The sequence below is a fragment of the Cyrtonyx montezumae genome, unplaced genomic scaffold, assembly GCF_038088225.1.
Source record: "Cyrtonyx montezumae isolate F1298 unplaced genomic scaffold, pur_monq_1.0 scaffold_25, whole genome shotgun sequence".
In the NCBI taxonomy this organism is placed as follows: domain Eukaryota; kingdom Metazoa; phylum Chordata; class Aves; order Galliformes; family Odontophoridae; genus Cyrtonyx; species Cyrtonyx montezumae.
In genome coordinates this window covers 16,338,313-16,351,375 of record NW_027071992.1, presented here as the reverse complement: position 1 = coordinate 16,351,375, position 13,063 = coordinate 16,338,313, and the positions used below count along the sequence as shown (strand labels likewise).

Genomic DNA, 13,063 nt, shown 5'->3' with positions numbered 1-13,063 from the left:
GAGGTTCCTGTCTCTCGGGAACCGAGTGAGAGCAGCCAGTCCCTTCAGCTTTTCTCGCAAGAGGCTGACCTGGCGTAGGCGTTGCCAGGGTAACGGCGCCCTCGCCCACACCCCTCAGCTGAATAGAGCTCAGGGAGAGCAGCAAAGTGTCACTGCCCACCAGGCACAGAGAGGAGCGATCTACGTGTGAGTACCGCCCCCTTACTGCGCTGCTATCGGTGTGGGAGCTCGTGTGGGTGTGGCTTTTGCAGGTGCAGGGTTACTGTCCCTTCTCTCTTGCAAATCCATCCTATTTGTTGCTGGTCACTCTGTCTGCAGTGTTTGTTTGTTTGTTTGTGTTTATTTTATATTTTATATATTTTCAAAATTATTATTATTACTTATTTATTTTTAAATTATTACAATTCATATCTATATATATTATTATTATTATTATAAACTATTTTTATTTTTCAATTTTCATTTATTTGTTTTTATTCTTTTTTGTGCCATGGTCCCTACTAGACAGGGGGCTTGCCTTAAAAAGGCTGTGGCGACCCAGACAGAAGGTCTGCCTAGAAGCGTGGCTACACAGGTCTCTGGTTGCAAGGAGCGCCAGAGCCTGCTACTGCTGGATGAGGGTGCTAAGCAGTTCTCCTGTGCAAGGTGTGAGCAGGTGGAAGATCTGCTTAGCATGGTGGTTGAATTGAAGGAGGAGGTTGAGAGACTGAGGGCCATCAGGGACTGTGATCGGGAGATTGACTGGTGGAGTAGCTCCCTCGAGCGCCAGAGAAAGGCGCTGGGGAGATCCCCCACAGTTGGTGGTGGACTCCCTGACCTGTCCCTGTAGGGCAGAAGGGGGATATCTGAGGGATGGGGAGGGCTGGCAAAGAGTCCCTGCTCGGTACCGTGGGCAATCTCCCCCTCTGCCTCCCCCATGTCCCCAGGTCCCCCTAAGCAATAGGTTTGCAGCGTTGGACATTGAAGAGGAGATAAGGGGGGAGGTGCAGGAAGATTCCCCCAGGAGGTCACCAATGGCAAGGCAGTCAACTCCGTGCATTGAGACTGCTGCTGCCAAGAAAGAAAGAAGGGTGATCGTAGTGGGTGGCTCCTTTCTAAAGGGAACTGAGGGCCCCATTTGCAGGCAGAACCCAAACCGCAGGGAAGTGTGCTGTCTCCCTGGGGCCCGGATCAGGGACATTGCTAGAAGACTCCCGGATTTGATACGCCCCACCGACTACTACCCATTACTCGTAGTTCAGGCAGACTGCAATGAAATATCTCAGAGAAGTCTGTGAACTATGAAAAGAGATTTCAGGGGATTAGGGCGATTAGTTCAAGGGGTGGGAGCACAAGTGGTGTTTGCTTCCATACCTTCTGGGGTGGTGAAGGACACAGAATGGGCTAGGAAAACACAGGTGATGAATAACTGGCTGAGAGGTTGGTGTAGAGACAGACACTTTGGGTTTTTTGACCATGGGGCAGTTTACTCGGCTCCTGGCCTGTTATCTGTTGATGGAATGCACCTGTCTCAAAGGGGGAAACGAATCCTAGCACAGGAGCTAGCTGGACTCATTGAGAGAGCTTTAAACTAGCTGTGACGGAGGAAGGGGATAAAACAGGGCTCACCAGTAAAGATCCTAAGGAGGTTGTGCTGGAGAAAGGGGTGAGGCAGATGTCTCAGCTGAAGTGCATCTACACCAATGCATGCACCATGGGCAATAAACAAGAGGAGCTTGAAGCCATTGTGAGGCAGGCTAACTATGACCTTGTAGCTATTACAGAAACATGGTGGGACCTCTCCCATGACTGGAGTATTGGAATTGATGGCTACGAGCTCTTCAGAAGGGATAGACAGGGAAGAAAGGGTGGTGGCATAGCTCTCTATATCAGAGAGTGTTTTGATGTTGAAATGATAATGATAAAGTAAATGGAGATGATAAAGTAGAGTGTCTATGGATAAGGGGGATGGTCTTTAGGAGTGACATTGTGGTGGGGGTCTGTTATAGACTGCCTAGTCAGGATGAAGAGATAGACGAGGTGTTCTATAAGCAACTCATAGATGTTGCATGATGGCCAGCACTCGTTCTCCTGGGGGACTTCAAACTTCCCTGATATATCCTGGAAATATAATACTGCGCAGAGGAAGCAGTCCATGAGATTTCTAGAATGTGTGTATGATTGCTTCCTGACACAGCTGGTGCAAGAGCCTACCAGGGGAGATGCCTTGCTAGCCCTGCTCTTCACTAACAGGGAAGGACTAGTAGGAGATGTGAAGGTTGAAGATTGTCTTGGCCAGAGTGACCATGAAATGGTGGAGTTTACTATTCCAGGTGATGTCAAGAGGGTGACTAGCAAAACTGCTACCTTGGACTTCCGGAGGGCAGACTTTGACCTGTTCAGGACGCTTGTTGCAAGGGTCCCTTAGGACTTGCTCCTGAGGGGTAAAGGGGTCCAGGAAGCCTGGGTGCTCCTCAAGATGGAAATCTTAAAGGAGCAGGCTGTCCCGGTGTCCCATAAGTCGAGCCAGAAGAGAAAAAGACCAGTGTGGATGAACCGGGAACTTTTGTTGAGACTCCGAGAGAAAAAGAGAGTCTATGTCCTCTGGAAGATGGGTCAGGCTACTTGGGGTGACTACAGAGAACTGGCCAAGATCTGCAGGCAGAAAATTAGAAATGCTAAAGCCCAGCTTGAACTTAGACTGGCTACTGCTGTAAAGGAGAATAGGAAACCCTTTTACAAATATATTAACAGCAGGAGAAAAACTAAGGAAAATTTCTCTCCTTTACTTGATGAGGCAGGGAATGTAACCACAGATGATAAGGAAAAGGTTGAGGTTCTCAATGCCTTCTTCACATCTGTCTTTAATAGACAGAGCAGTTGTCCACAGGGTACTTGCCCTGACCTGGAAGTCCAGGACGGGGCGTATAATGCACCCCCTGTGATCCAAGCAGAGACGGTCAGAGATCTACTCCTCCATCTGAACTGCCACAAGTCCACGGGGCCATATGGGATCCACCCAAGGGTGCTGAGGGAGCTGGCAGAGGTGATTGCCAAGCCGCTTTCTGCCATCTATCAGCATTCCTGGTTATCTGGAGAGGTCCCACAAGATTGGAGGCTTGCCAATGTGACTCCCATCTACAAGAAAGGCCGTAAGGAAGACCCGGGGAACTACAGGCCTGTCAGCCTGACCTCAGTATCAGGGAAAGTTATGGAGCAGATGATCTTGAGGGAGATCACACGACACGTGCATGGCAACCAGGGGATCAGACCCAGCCAGCACAGGTTCACCAGGAGCAGGTCGTGCTTGTCCAACCTCATCTCCTTCTATGACTGGGTGACCAGACAGGTAGATGAGGGAAAGGCTGTTGATGTAGTCTACCTGGACTTCAGCAAGGCCTTTGACACAGTCTCCCACAGTATTCTCCTGAGGAAACTGGCAGCCCGTGGTGTGGACAGGTTCACTCTTCTCTGGGTGGAGAACTGGCTGGAGGGCCGTGCCCAGAGGGTAGTGGTTAATGGAGTTAAGTCCAGCTGGCGTCCCGTTACGAGTGGTGTCCCCCAAGGGTCAGTATTGGGGCCCATCTTGTTTAATATCTTTATTGATGACCTAGACGAGGGGATTGAGTGTACCCTGAGTAAGTTTGCAGATGACACCAAGTTGGGAGGATGTGTCAAACTGCCTGAGGGTAGGGAGGCCCTTCAGAGGGATCTGGATAGGCTGAACAGCTGGGCTGAGCTCAATGGGATGAGGTTCAATAAGACCAAGTGCTGGGTCCTGCACTTTGGCCACAAAAACCCCATGCAATGCTATAGGCTTGGGGCAGAATGGCTTGAAGAATGTAGAGAGGAAAAGGACCTGGGGGTGTTGGTTGATGCTCGGCTTAACATGAGCCGGCAGTGTGCCCAGGTGGCCAAGAAGGCCAACAGCATCCTGGTCTGTATTAGAAATAGTGTAGCCAGCAGGAGCAGGGAGGTGATCATCCCCCTGTACTCAGCTCTGGTACGGCCGCACCTCGAGTACTGTGTTCAGTTTTGGGCCACTCACTACAAGAAGGACATTGAGGCCCTGGAGCGTGTTCAGAGAAGGGCGACAAAACTGGTGAGGGGTCTGGAGCACAAGTCTTATGAGGAGCGGCTGAGGGAGCTGGGATTGTTTAGTCTGGAGAAGAGGAGGCTCAGAGGAGACCTTATTGCACTCTACCACTTCCTGAAGGGGGGCTGTGGTGAGGAGGGGGTGGGCCTCTTCTCCCTGATAAATAATGACAGGACGAGAGGGAATGGCCACAAGTTGCACCAGGGAAGATTGAGATTAGATCTGAGGAAACATTTTTTCTCTGCAAGAGTGGTCAGGCACTGGAATGGCCTGCCTAGGGAGGTGGTTGAGGCACCATCCCTAGCGCTGTTCAAGAAGCGTTTAGATGAGGTGCCAAGGGATTTGATTTAGTAGTTCAGTGGGTAGGGATGGTGATAGGAGGATGGTTGGACTAGATGATCTTGTAGGTCCTTTCCAACCTAATGAACCTATGAACCTATAAATAGTTTGGTTGAGAAAGTTTTGTAAAGGAGAAAAAAGCAGTAAAGCAGCTTTTCTAATGCTTAACACTGCTCGGTATTGCACAGCAGGTATAGATTCAACAGAGCTGTTTCCATTTTTCAGCCTTCCAATAAGCAAGCAATACATCCTGTGCAAGTACAAAGTCAAATCACTGATTAGCCAAAAATTAAGCAGGGAGAACTACAGAAAGCCTTTAACCAGATGTCACTGCTAAAATTGCATGCACACCAGATTTTAAGGGAAGAGTCCTGTTAACAGCCACACTCTGAACTTACTGTCAAGTGTGGTCTGTGTTCTAACACCGCCGTGCCCATTCTGTAAACAAAGGAAAAATGAATACATTAGCTTAGCAGTATATTAGATATTCAGAACCAACTACACAAGTAACATGCTTCATGCAAAATTCTATAATTCTAAATTGAAAGACAAGGCAGAAAATTACTCTTAACAGCCTTTAACAAAACCATATGAGTTTTCAAGTGCGAAGTGTCCTGACCATACGTAATCCTATACACAATCCTATACTACACCCATCAGCAGGAGACTTTCCCATGTACGGTATATTACAAACTTCAGGTTCACATCAATATGAAAGAAAGAACTGCATTCACATATAGGAAATGGTTGAGCTTTTGATCTAATGCAACTCACAATTTTTACTATCCAAGTAACACAGAGACGCCATTTTTTTTTTTCATTGAAAGATAAGACTTGAGAAGTACCAGTTGTTTTTTGGATAACGCTGGAGTACAGAAGTGGATAGTCTATGCTTGATCCTCACCAGTACATACGAGCTAGTGCAGAAGACAAGTATGACTGAGCCATTGCATAACAAAGGCCAGAAGTAAGTAAACTTACAAACTCTCACAAGTTCCTTAAATATTTAATAAATTCTCTTAATATAAATTTACAAGAGCACCTACTCTCAGCATATGGAATGAGCATCTCCCAAGAGAGATTCTTTCTGTCCAAAATCAGATCTCACCCAATGTGTTTTAAAAAAAACCAGTATTAATACCTACTGGTGTCTAAATCCAACAATAATAATGCTGGAGGTGGCTAGACTCTTTAAAGACTTAATAAATGATCTACCTTTGGATAGAAACTGGCAGGCTACAGCAAAGCACCATGAGTACTATTTATACATGGACTCTCCCTTTTAAAAACTAAGCCTCAGGAAAGGAAACTTAACTAGCATGTTGACTGTTGCTAAAGAAAAGGATCAAACATCAGTTTAAGATGCCAAGACCCACAAAAATCAGAAGCATTATATCCTAAACAAAGCATAGCCAAATAAAGCCTACATAGTAGGAAAAGAAAGGACAAACAACACAGCAGATATTGGGAGTCAAAGAAGCCACTTGGATTGATTAGAACTACTAATATATCAGGGTAATAAAAGCCCAAGAGGCATGAGAATATTTCACCTTTTTCAAAGGCTTTTTTGTGAAATTCACTCACCGTAACTGCAACTGGAGGTTGTTCTGATGGAGCCATGGAGCTTTGGTATGGTATCCTACTATGCACAGAAGTTTGGTCATAGGAGGAAGTTGTTGTTACTGGGCTAGTGCTCTGGGATGAGCAGGTCAGACTGGAAGAAGTGATGGCAGAGGTTGTGTAGGTGGACTCCTGTACTGTATTGGATATTGGCAAAGAGGTATTCAAAGGATCACTGGAAAAAGTAAAAATTATTTACCAAGATGGCAAATGAGATCTCAAACATCTTCATGAAAAAAATCAGATCCTACACAGAAGCTGATTAAAATACTTAAGTAAAACATATAGACAAATCTACATTTTTTTATATTAGAAAATCATGAATAAGTATATTTCTTCTCTGGTCCCCAGTAATCACCTCTACAAAACCATCAGTTGGATTAACCACCATTCACCTTCCTCCTGCCAGTCCAACCAAAACAAGAGTTGACACAAGCAATTTTCAGTCATTTTCCTCCCTCTCAAATGATAACAGTCATCTCTCTTTCTTACACAATTAGATCCACAAAGTCTGGTATATGATGAGAAATACCATATCACTTTTGAAAATAGACACCGTAGTAACTATCTAACAGAATTCACTATGAGAAAAGGAAAGAATGAAATAATACTTAAAAACATGCAATTTTTTAAATTTTCTAAATAGCTTAATGCATTTATAGAACTAGAAATAAATGTGGAGGTCTATTTTTTTACTAGTGTTTCTGAATAAACTTTGGAAAGCTTTCTACCAATGCCACTTCTTGAAGTAAGGAGGAAATAAACAAGTTACTGATATATTTGTATTTATCATTATCTATATTAGCATTTCAGTTAAAACTTCAGCATACTGAAAGCCTGGCTTCTTTTATGAATCTGTAGGAGGATTACATCTACAATTTGGTACCATCTACCTGCATATAGATGGTACTATGCTCAATGCTCCTTGAACAAAAGCAGGAAAACTTGCATTGTGAGGAAAAACCCTCCAGCAAACTTCAAAATCAAGACAACCAAACACAAAGCAATTATATTAGCTAGCTTACTTTAGATTATTTACACTCAATGTCACCTCCAGCTTCAAATCAAACCATATGGAAAATTTCAGTTGTTATTATTAGAGTCTTGTCTTTAAACACACTACCCACAGAACAGAAAGCCTTACAAAGCCATCATATTTCTCCCTCTTATTAGATGGCAATTGTGTCTTGACATATTTTGCATAAATTTAATCCTTAAAGAGGATGTTTAAGAAGGCACATGGGGAACTTGCACATACATTACAGATTTTGAGTACAAGCTATTGTTGGTTGCCTTGTTGGCATTCTCGCTGCTTGAAGCTGATCCAAACTCCGGGAGCGCAGGCTCTGATCCAAACTCCAGAGCTCCAAACTGAACGTTTAACCCTGTCACGTCAACTGATCCAGGCATCTCCACTGCAGAGGCAGGAATCTTAAATGGAAAAAAAAAAACAAAAAAAAAACCAAGCCACACCTTTTTATTCACTCTCTAGATTAACTCCTGTAACAACAGGCTTCTACAACTACTACCTCAATTGCAACTGTCAACTACATCTGTCACAACCCCCCCCAGTTTACATCACATAATTTTATTCCTGTAATCACAGATTTTCTCAATGATTCTGTGCCTTCATCTGCAGCTGAAAGCCTAAGCCATGATGCTTTGTGAGATGCAAGTGTTATACACATCCACCTCCCTTCATTCAACATTTACCTTGTGGCCAAGGTCAATCCAAAATCACTCAGCAATGGTCACTTTCCACATACAGCAATCAGATATGTGCTTGGAAAAGACAACATCATTGTATTTTGGACTGTAGAGCCATCCAGTTTAGAAATCCCTGCTTCATAACCAGGAAGCACGATGGTCTTTGCTCTCCTTCTCCCTAGTAACTCCTGTGCATTTACTAAGGATTGGAGGCCAACAAATTACCCACCTTGGATGCTGGAGTTATCCTTCGTTTTGGAGGTTTTATCTGTTTCTGTTGGGTTTGATGGGCTGCCACTGCCTGGTTAGCCAGAGACATACTGGGAATCTGTAATATTTTGCTGACAGCTGTGGAGGTGTCTACTGGTGAGGGCTCTTGGAGTTTTACCTGGGAGGAGAAGGACTCCAGCCCAGGAGGAGGAACAGAGACTGCCTGTGTTTGTTGTTGCTGTCGTTGGGTCAGCTGGCTCAGAACTGGCGATGGTTCCGGCTGGGATTTAAAGTCTGTTCAGAGTTTGGGAAGAGAAACAAAAATTAAAGCATTAAACTTTGCTCTTCATGCTACTCATCATGCTACTGGTCTTTAGCAAAAAACGTGTGTGACCTAACACACCTGACAGCTGCTTCCTAGCCTGTGCAAGTCCTCCAGATATCATTACAAAAGATCTACATAGGACATTTTCATTGCAATAATAAGGCAAATATATTAGGTTTACTATCTTAAATAACCAGTTTTTTGTCTAGCCTTTAGTTCTATTTAAAAACAAGGAATTAAACCCATCTATACTGTTTCATAACAATATAGATTCATTCATATATTCATATATATTAATATACCTTCTGTAACAGTATGCATTAGGTGACAAAAGTTTACAGATCGTTTTTAGTCAAACATGTCACGTTTCACTGTAAGCAGCTCTGCCAATAAACTGTGATATATTTCAAGGGGCTTGGAGTTGTAATTTAGAAGTATTATGAGCTACAATTTCCTGCTCTAAGATTTTCAGCATGATGTGGCTGAAAGTCAAGAGACACTGGATGTATACAATTTTTTCCCCAAGTCTTCCTATTCCATAATTTTCAGATGCTGAATGACAAGAAACAAGTTGGAACACCAGCTAAAAATCATAAGAGATCCAGAGCACTCATAATCCAAAGGTTGTTTTAATTCAGTTGCTTTCTAATGCATTTTACCAACTTGATGAAATGTACATGCTTTTTTTTTTTTAACAGAATTACAGCATGCAAAAGATTCTAAATATTACTAAGTTGGCTGCTTTTCTATTTGGAAAGATGTACAAACACACACAAGACAGATACATGACATTCTTTACAGCGAGAACACTGCTATGAACCATATGGCAAAAAATCAAGCTCCTGTCATGGTCACTACTGTTTCTGCCAATTATAACTTAAATGAAAAATCCACACAATTACAAACTGAAAGAATGGTTAATTTGAATCATTTTCAGCACATGCAGCTGTCACACAAGGGAAGAACAGGGAGAAGATGCACACTGTTAGGAGATTATGTATTACTTATTCAAAATTTGTGCCATACTTGGAAAAAAAACAGGAAAAGACAACAAGATATGGTACAAACTTGTATTCAGCTAGAAGCAGCACAAAGACCAAAAGACTTTTTGCTGAGAAACTAAGTAACATAAGAGTTCCACTTAAATAGCTAGGCATGCTAAATTGAAGAAGTCACTATGTAAAGGCTCCACAATTTCTATACACCTAGCACACACTATGGATAGCCTTATGCCAAACAAAACCTAGTCTGTAATACATTCTAAGTATCTATTACCAGCAGATAAGCTTAAGTAAAATTTTGTTATCAGTTCTATTCATAGCATTAAGTTTAATGCAAAAAAAGTCTTTCATTGAGGCAATTTTCAGCTGACACTGGTCTAAAGAAATTCTACAGACTAATAGAGAAAGAGAGATTATGTCACAGCACTTACCAAACTGACTAAGGACTGAGGACTGAGAAATGGGTGCTTTCAGATCCCAAGACAACAGAGAAGTTGTAGTAGTGGTGGTAGAGCTACTACTGTTTTGTTCAGAAGTAAACTGGCCCAAACCTGGAGATTTCAATTGGTCCAAGATTTGGGATCCAGCAGAGTTTGCCAATTTGGAGGATCCAAGATCTCCGAAGCCAGAACAAAGAACCGCAGACTGACGAAAAACGAGGGAAGACAAAATGAAAAAATAAAAATAAACAAAGGCAGGGAGAAGTGGAGTTTAGTATTTTATTAATCATTTGAACATAATTGTAAGGTCAGTGCCAACAGCTGCTATTTGGCAAAAAGTAAAACCTCTTCAGATCCAGATTACTAATAAATAATAAGTGAAAAAGTTAGCAGTTGTAGCACATGTCTAGCTCCTCCTGTTACTGTTGATACACAGGCTGTAATTTCTTGAACTCATGAGTTTCAAAGAGATATTTAATTCCTAACAGCTGAACAGACTTCCAAAAAATAAAACAGACCAATTTTAAACTCTAGTAACTGTTAAAGAAGGGAATTTTCATCAGTCCAGAAAACTCAGAAATATCATGTTTCCACAAAAAGCAGTCAGATATGTGCTTGGAAATATCACATCACAGTTTTCTGGCATAGAGGTCTCCCCTATAAATACATGATTTCATTCTAAATCAGTGTGTAAACGCATCTTTCTGTACTCAAAAGTTAATAACAGAACTTCATGTAAAACAAGGAAAGACTACCTTGCAAAAACAAAGAAAGGCATGTTTGTGTATGTGAAAGGATATTCTCAATCCCGTTTCTGTAGCATTTATAACCTGAATTTTACAAACACTGAAACATTTTGTGAAATGACCATTACAGGAGGCATAGCTTAGCCTGTAATATTTGCTAATGAAGAGTATTTAGAAAGCATAAGATAACTTTACCAGACTTTGAGGGGAATACGAGTTTACAGCACTGGAACCACCAGTTCCTGATGCCATCTGGGTGCTGTGCTGAGAATTTGTGAAGACTAGGGCTTGGCCAAAGGTCTGCTGCTGGGAAGCCTCAAATGAGTTGCCTTCTGTCTCTTGAGTAGAAGTCACTGGCTTTTGAAGCAACGTAACCATATCAATGCTGTAAGGAAAAGTAAAGTTTGGCCAGAAATTAACACATGCGGAAACTGAAGAAAATAGTAATAATATTACACAAACCTTCTGTGCCAGCAATACATCTACTGCTATCAACAGCCTTTAAGGGTACTGCATGTCTGTCACAGAAGAACTCACCATACAAAGAGAAAGAATAGAGGCTTCTGTTAGTAAATAAAATCCTGCTCGCCAAGGCTTTCACCATACTGAGAATCTATCTCATCTTTGCACTCTTCTCAAAAAGATCATCAACTTCTGCAACATCGTGCATCACATAACGTATGTGATAAACATAGCCAAGATACTGAAGACAAGTTATAAAAGATACACCACACTTGAATGGATCCTGCCTTCCAGAACATTTTATATATCAATTATCTACACTGCATATCACACTATCCCTCTAAAAAGAGCAAGAGATCGAAGTCCTAACCTCCGTATAAGAGAGGTCTGAGGATAGTATTTCACATGTACAGAGATTGAGTGAAAATGTGGTGTGACTGAAGTCACAAGAACAGCTTAAATAAAAGCTTCTCAGATAGTAGACACGTATCCAAAATTACCGTTACATATACATAAACAGGACAAGAAGTGTGTTTGCTTATACTTAACATAATTTATTAACCTCAACAGAAGTTTATCCATGAAAAAGTAAAGCATTCAAACCAGTAAGAAACATACTCCAAAAGTTCTGACTGAAGTTTATCCTAAGCACACTGCAAGCTTGGGCTGATGAGCAGCTTCTATCACTTCCATTTCTACAGGCTTATAAATGCCAAAACATTTATTCTAGCGAGTAAAAAAAAATTATGGAACTTGAAGTGATAACCTAAAATATTTTCTAACATAGACTGTGGAAAACTCACTGGAATAATATTCACATGAGAATGATGAACATGCAAGAATACTACCTTTAAGAAGCCAAGGAACACAGGCTCCAGACCAACCAATGGTATGCCTTCTCCAGGTCATATCCACGTTAAGTTTTGCTATAGCTGGCTTACCATGTCATAAAGCTTTTAGCCAACTAAAGCTTTTCAATTAAAATATTTGCCAAAGTGATGCATTCTGAGCACCTCCTGAATCTAGATGGGAAAGATTTCTATTTTCTGGAGAGTAAAGCCAGTGCCTCCTTTGAAACAGAAGAAAACTTTCCTTCTGAGTTACTTTAATTTCTGTCTTAGTGTGGAATACAGTTTTCTAAGTATTATCCTCGTGGATTTGGTAGATTCAGCCCCAGAACCATAGTCTACTATAGGTAACACAGGAGCCCGCAGAAGCAACTATCTGCAAGCAAGAGTTTTGCTTTTAGCTTAAACCAATTCTGATGGGGGCTAATCTCACACTACATCAACCCATCACTTGCTTTAGTATGTAAAATCTAACACTGCTTTACCAACAGCTTTTTAAGACACAGGAAAAATGAGCAAGAGCTGACCTTTGCCCAGGAGTCACATGATTCTCAGCCAGAACAGAAGAAGCAGTAAAGACTTTCGTTTCAGAAAGCTGAAAAACATTGAAAAAAGTCTTTTAATCACAGATATGTTCACATTTCATTTCTGCAACATTTGAGAAAACTCTGTCTTGGTCATGTACATCATGATGAAAGTATATGCCAGACAACTGTTGCAGCCAGATATGCTGCAGCTGTAACAGATAAAAAGCAGTTAAATTTCTGCAAAGTCTTTTCCACAGTATCAACTACCAATTTTATTAAAGTGCTAGGAAATTTCATCTCACAAACACACACAATGATATATCAAGGTATCTCCACTAACTTGGGCAATAACAACTGAGAAATATACAAGTAGAAACTAGTTTATGTGACAGCTGGTATATTATCAGCATAAAAATATCTTATGTAGATATTATTTAAGATTCTGCAGAACAGCTCTTAAAAATCCTGATGCAGAATTCTAACACGCTGCACTGTTTCCATCAGCATGTTGTTTTATACTTTACTACTTTTATATCAGCCACTGTTGTTTTACACTTCAGCTCAGACCACCAACAGCAGGTTTGCACTTGAGTGTACACAGTGAACTAGCGCTCAAGGTTCCTTCTTGTCAGTTATTGCTTTCCTTAGCAAAACATCTTAAACTGATTGCTCTGCAAGCATGAACTGGAAAAACAAAGTGTTTATACTAGTACAGTCAGTCCATCCGTCCACAGCAGAAGCCTTTACTGTTTTCACCACTATT

The 13,063-nt window shown here is 41.7% G+C and overlaps 1 protein-coding gene and 2 non-coding genes across 5 annotated transcripts in view; all 3 read right to left on the bottom strand.

Moving 5' to 3' along the window:
- The window catches only part of UBAP2 (ubiquitin associated protein 2), a 112,329-nt gene that overhangs the window by 45,952 nt on the left and 53,314 nt on the right, over positions 1-13,063 (bottom strand). For all 3 annotated transcript variants that reach the window (XM_065740099.1, XM_065740101.1, XM_065740100.1), the window contains exons 10-16: positions 12,301-12,368; positions 10,659-10,848; positions 9,709-9,922; positions 7,971-8,245; positions 7,293-7,465; positions 5,999-6,209; positions 4,813-4,852 (exon numbers count right to left, since the gene is read on the bottom strand). In XM_065740099.1, the coding sequence (XP_065596171.1) occupies positions 4,813-4,852; positions 5,999-6,209; positions 7,293-7,465; positions 7,971-8,245; positions 9,709-9,922; positions 10,659-10,848; positions 12,301-12,368 (1,171 nt within the window). The remainder of the gene's footprint in view (positions 1-4,812; positions 4,853-5,998; positions 6,210-7,292; positions 7,466-7,970; positions 8,246-9,708; positions 9,923-10,658; positions 10,849-12,300; positions 12,369-13,063) is intronic.
- On the bottom strand, positions 7,764-7,848 carry LOC136050938 (small nucleolar RNA SNORD121A). The gene has a single exon (XR_010622435.1). It is a non-coding gene; the product is annotated as a small nucleolar RNA SNORD121A (small nucleolar RNA).
- On the bottom strand, positions 10,280-10,362 carry LOC136050939 (small nucleolar RNA SNORD121A). Its single transcript, XR_010622436.1, has one exon. It is a non-coding gene; the product is annotated as a small nucleolar RNA SNORD121A (small nucleolar RNA).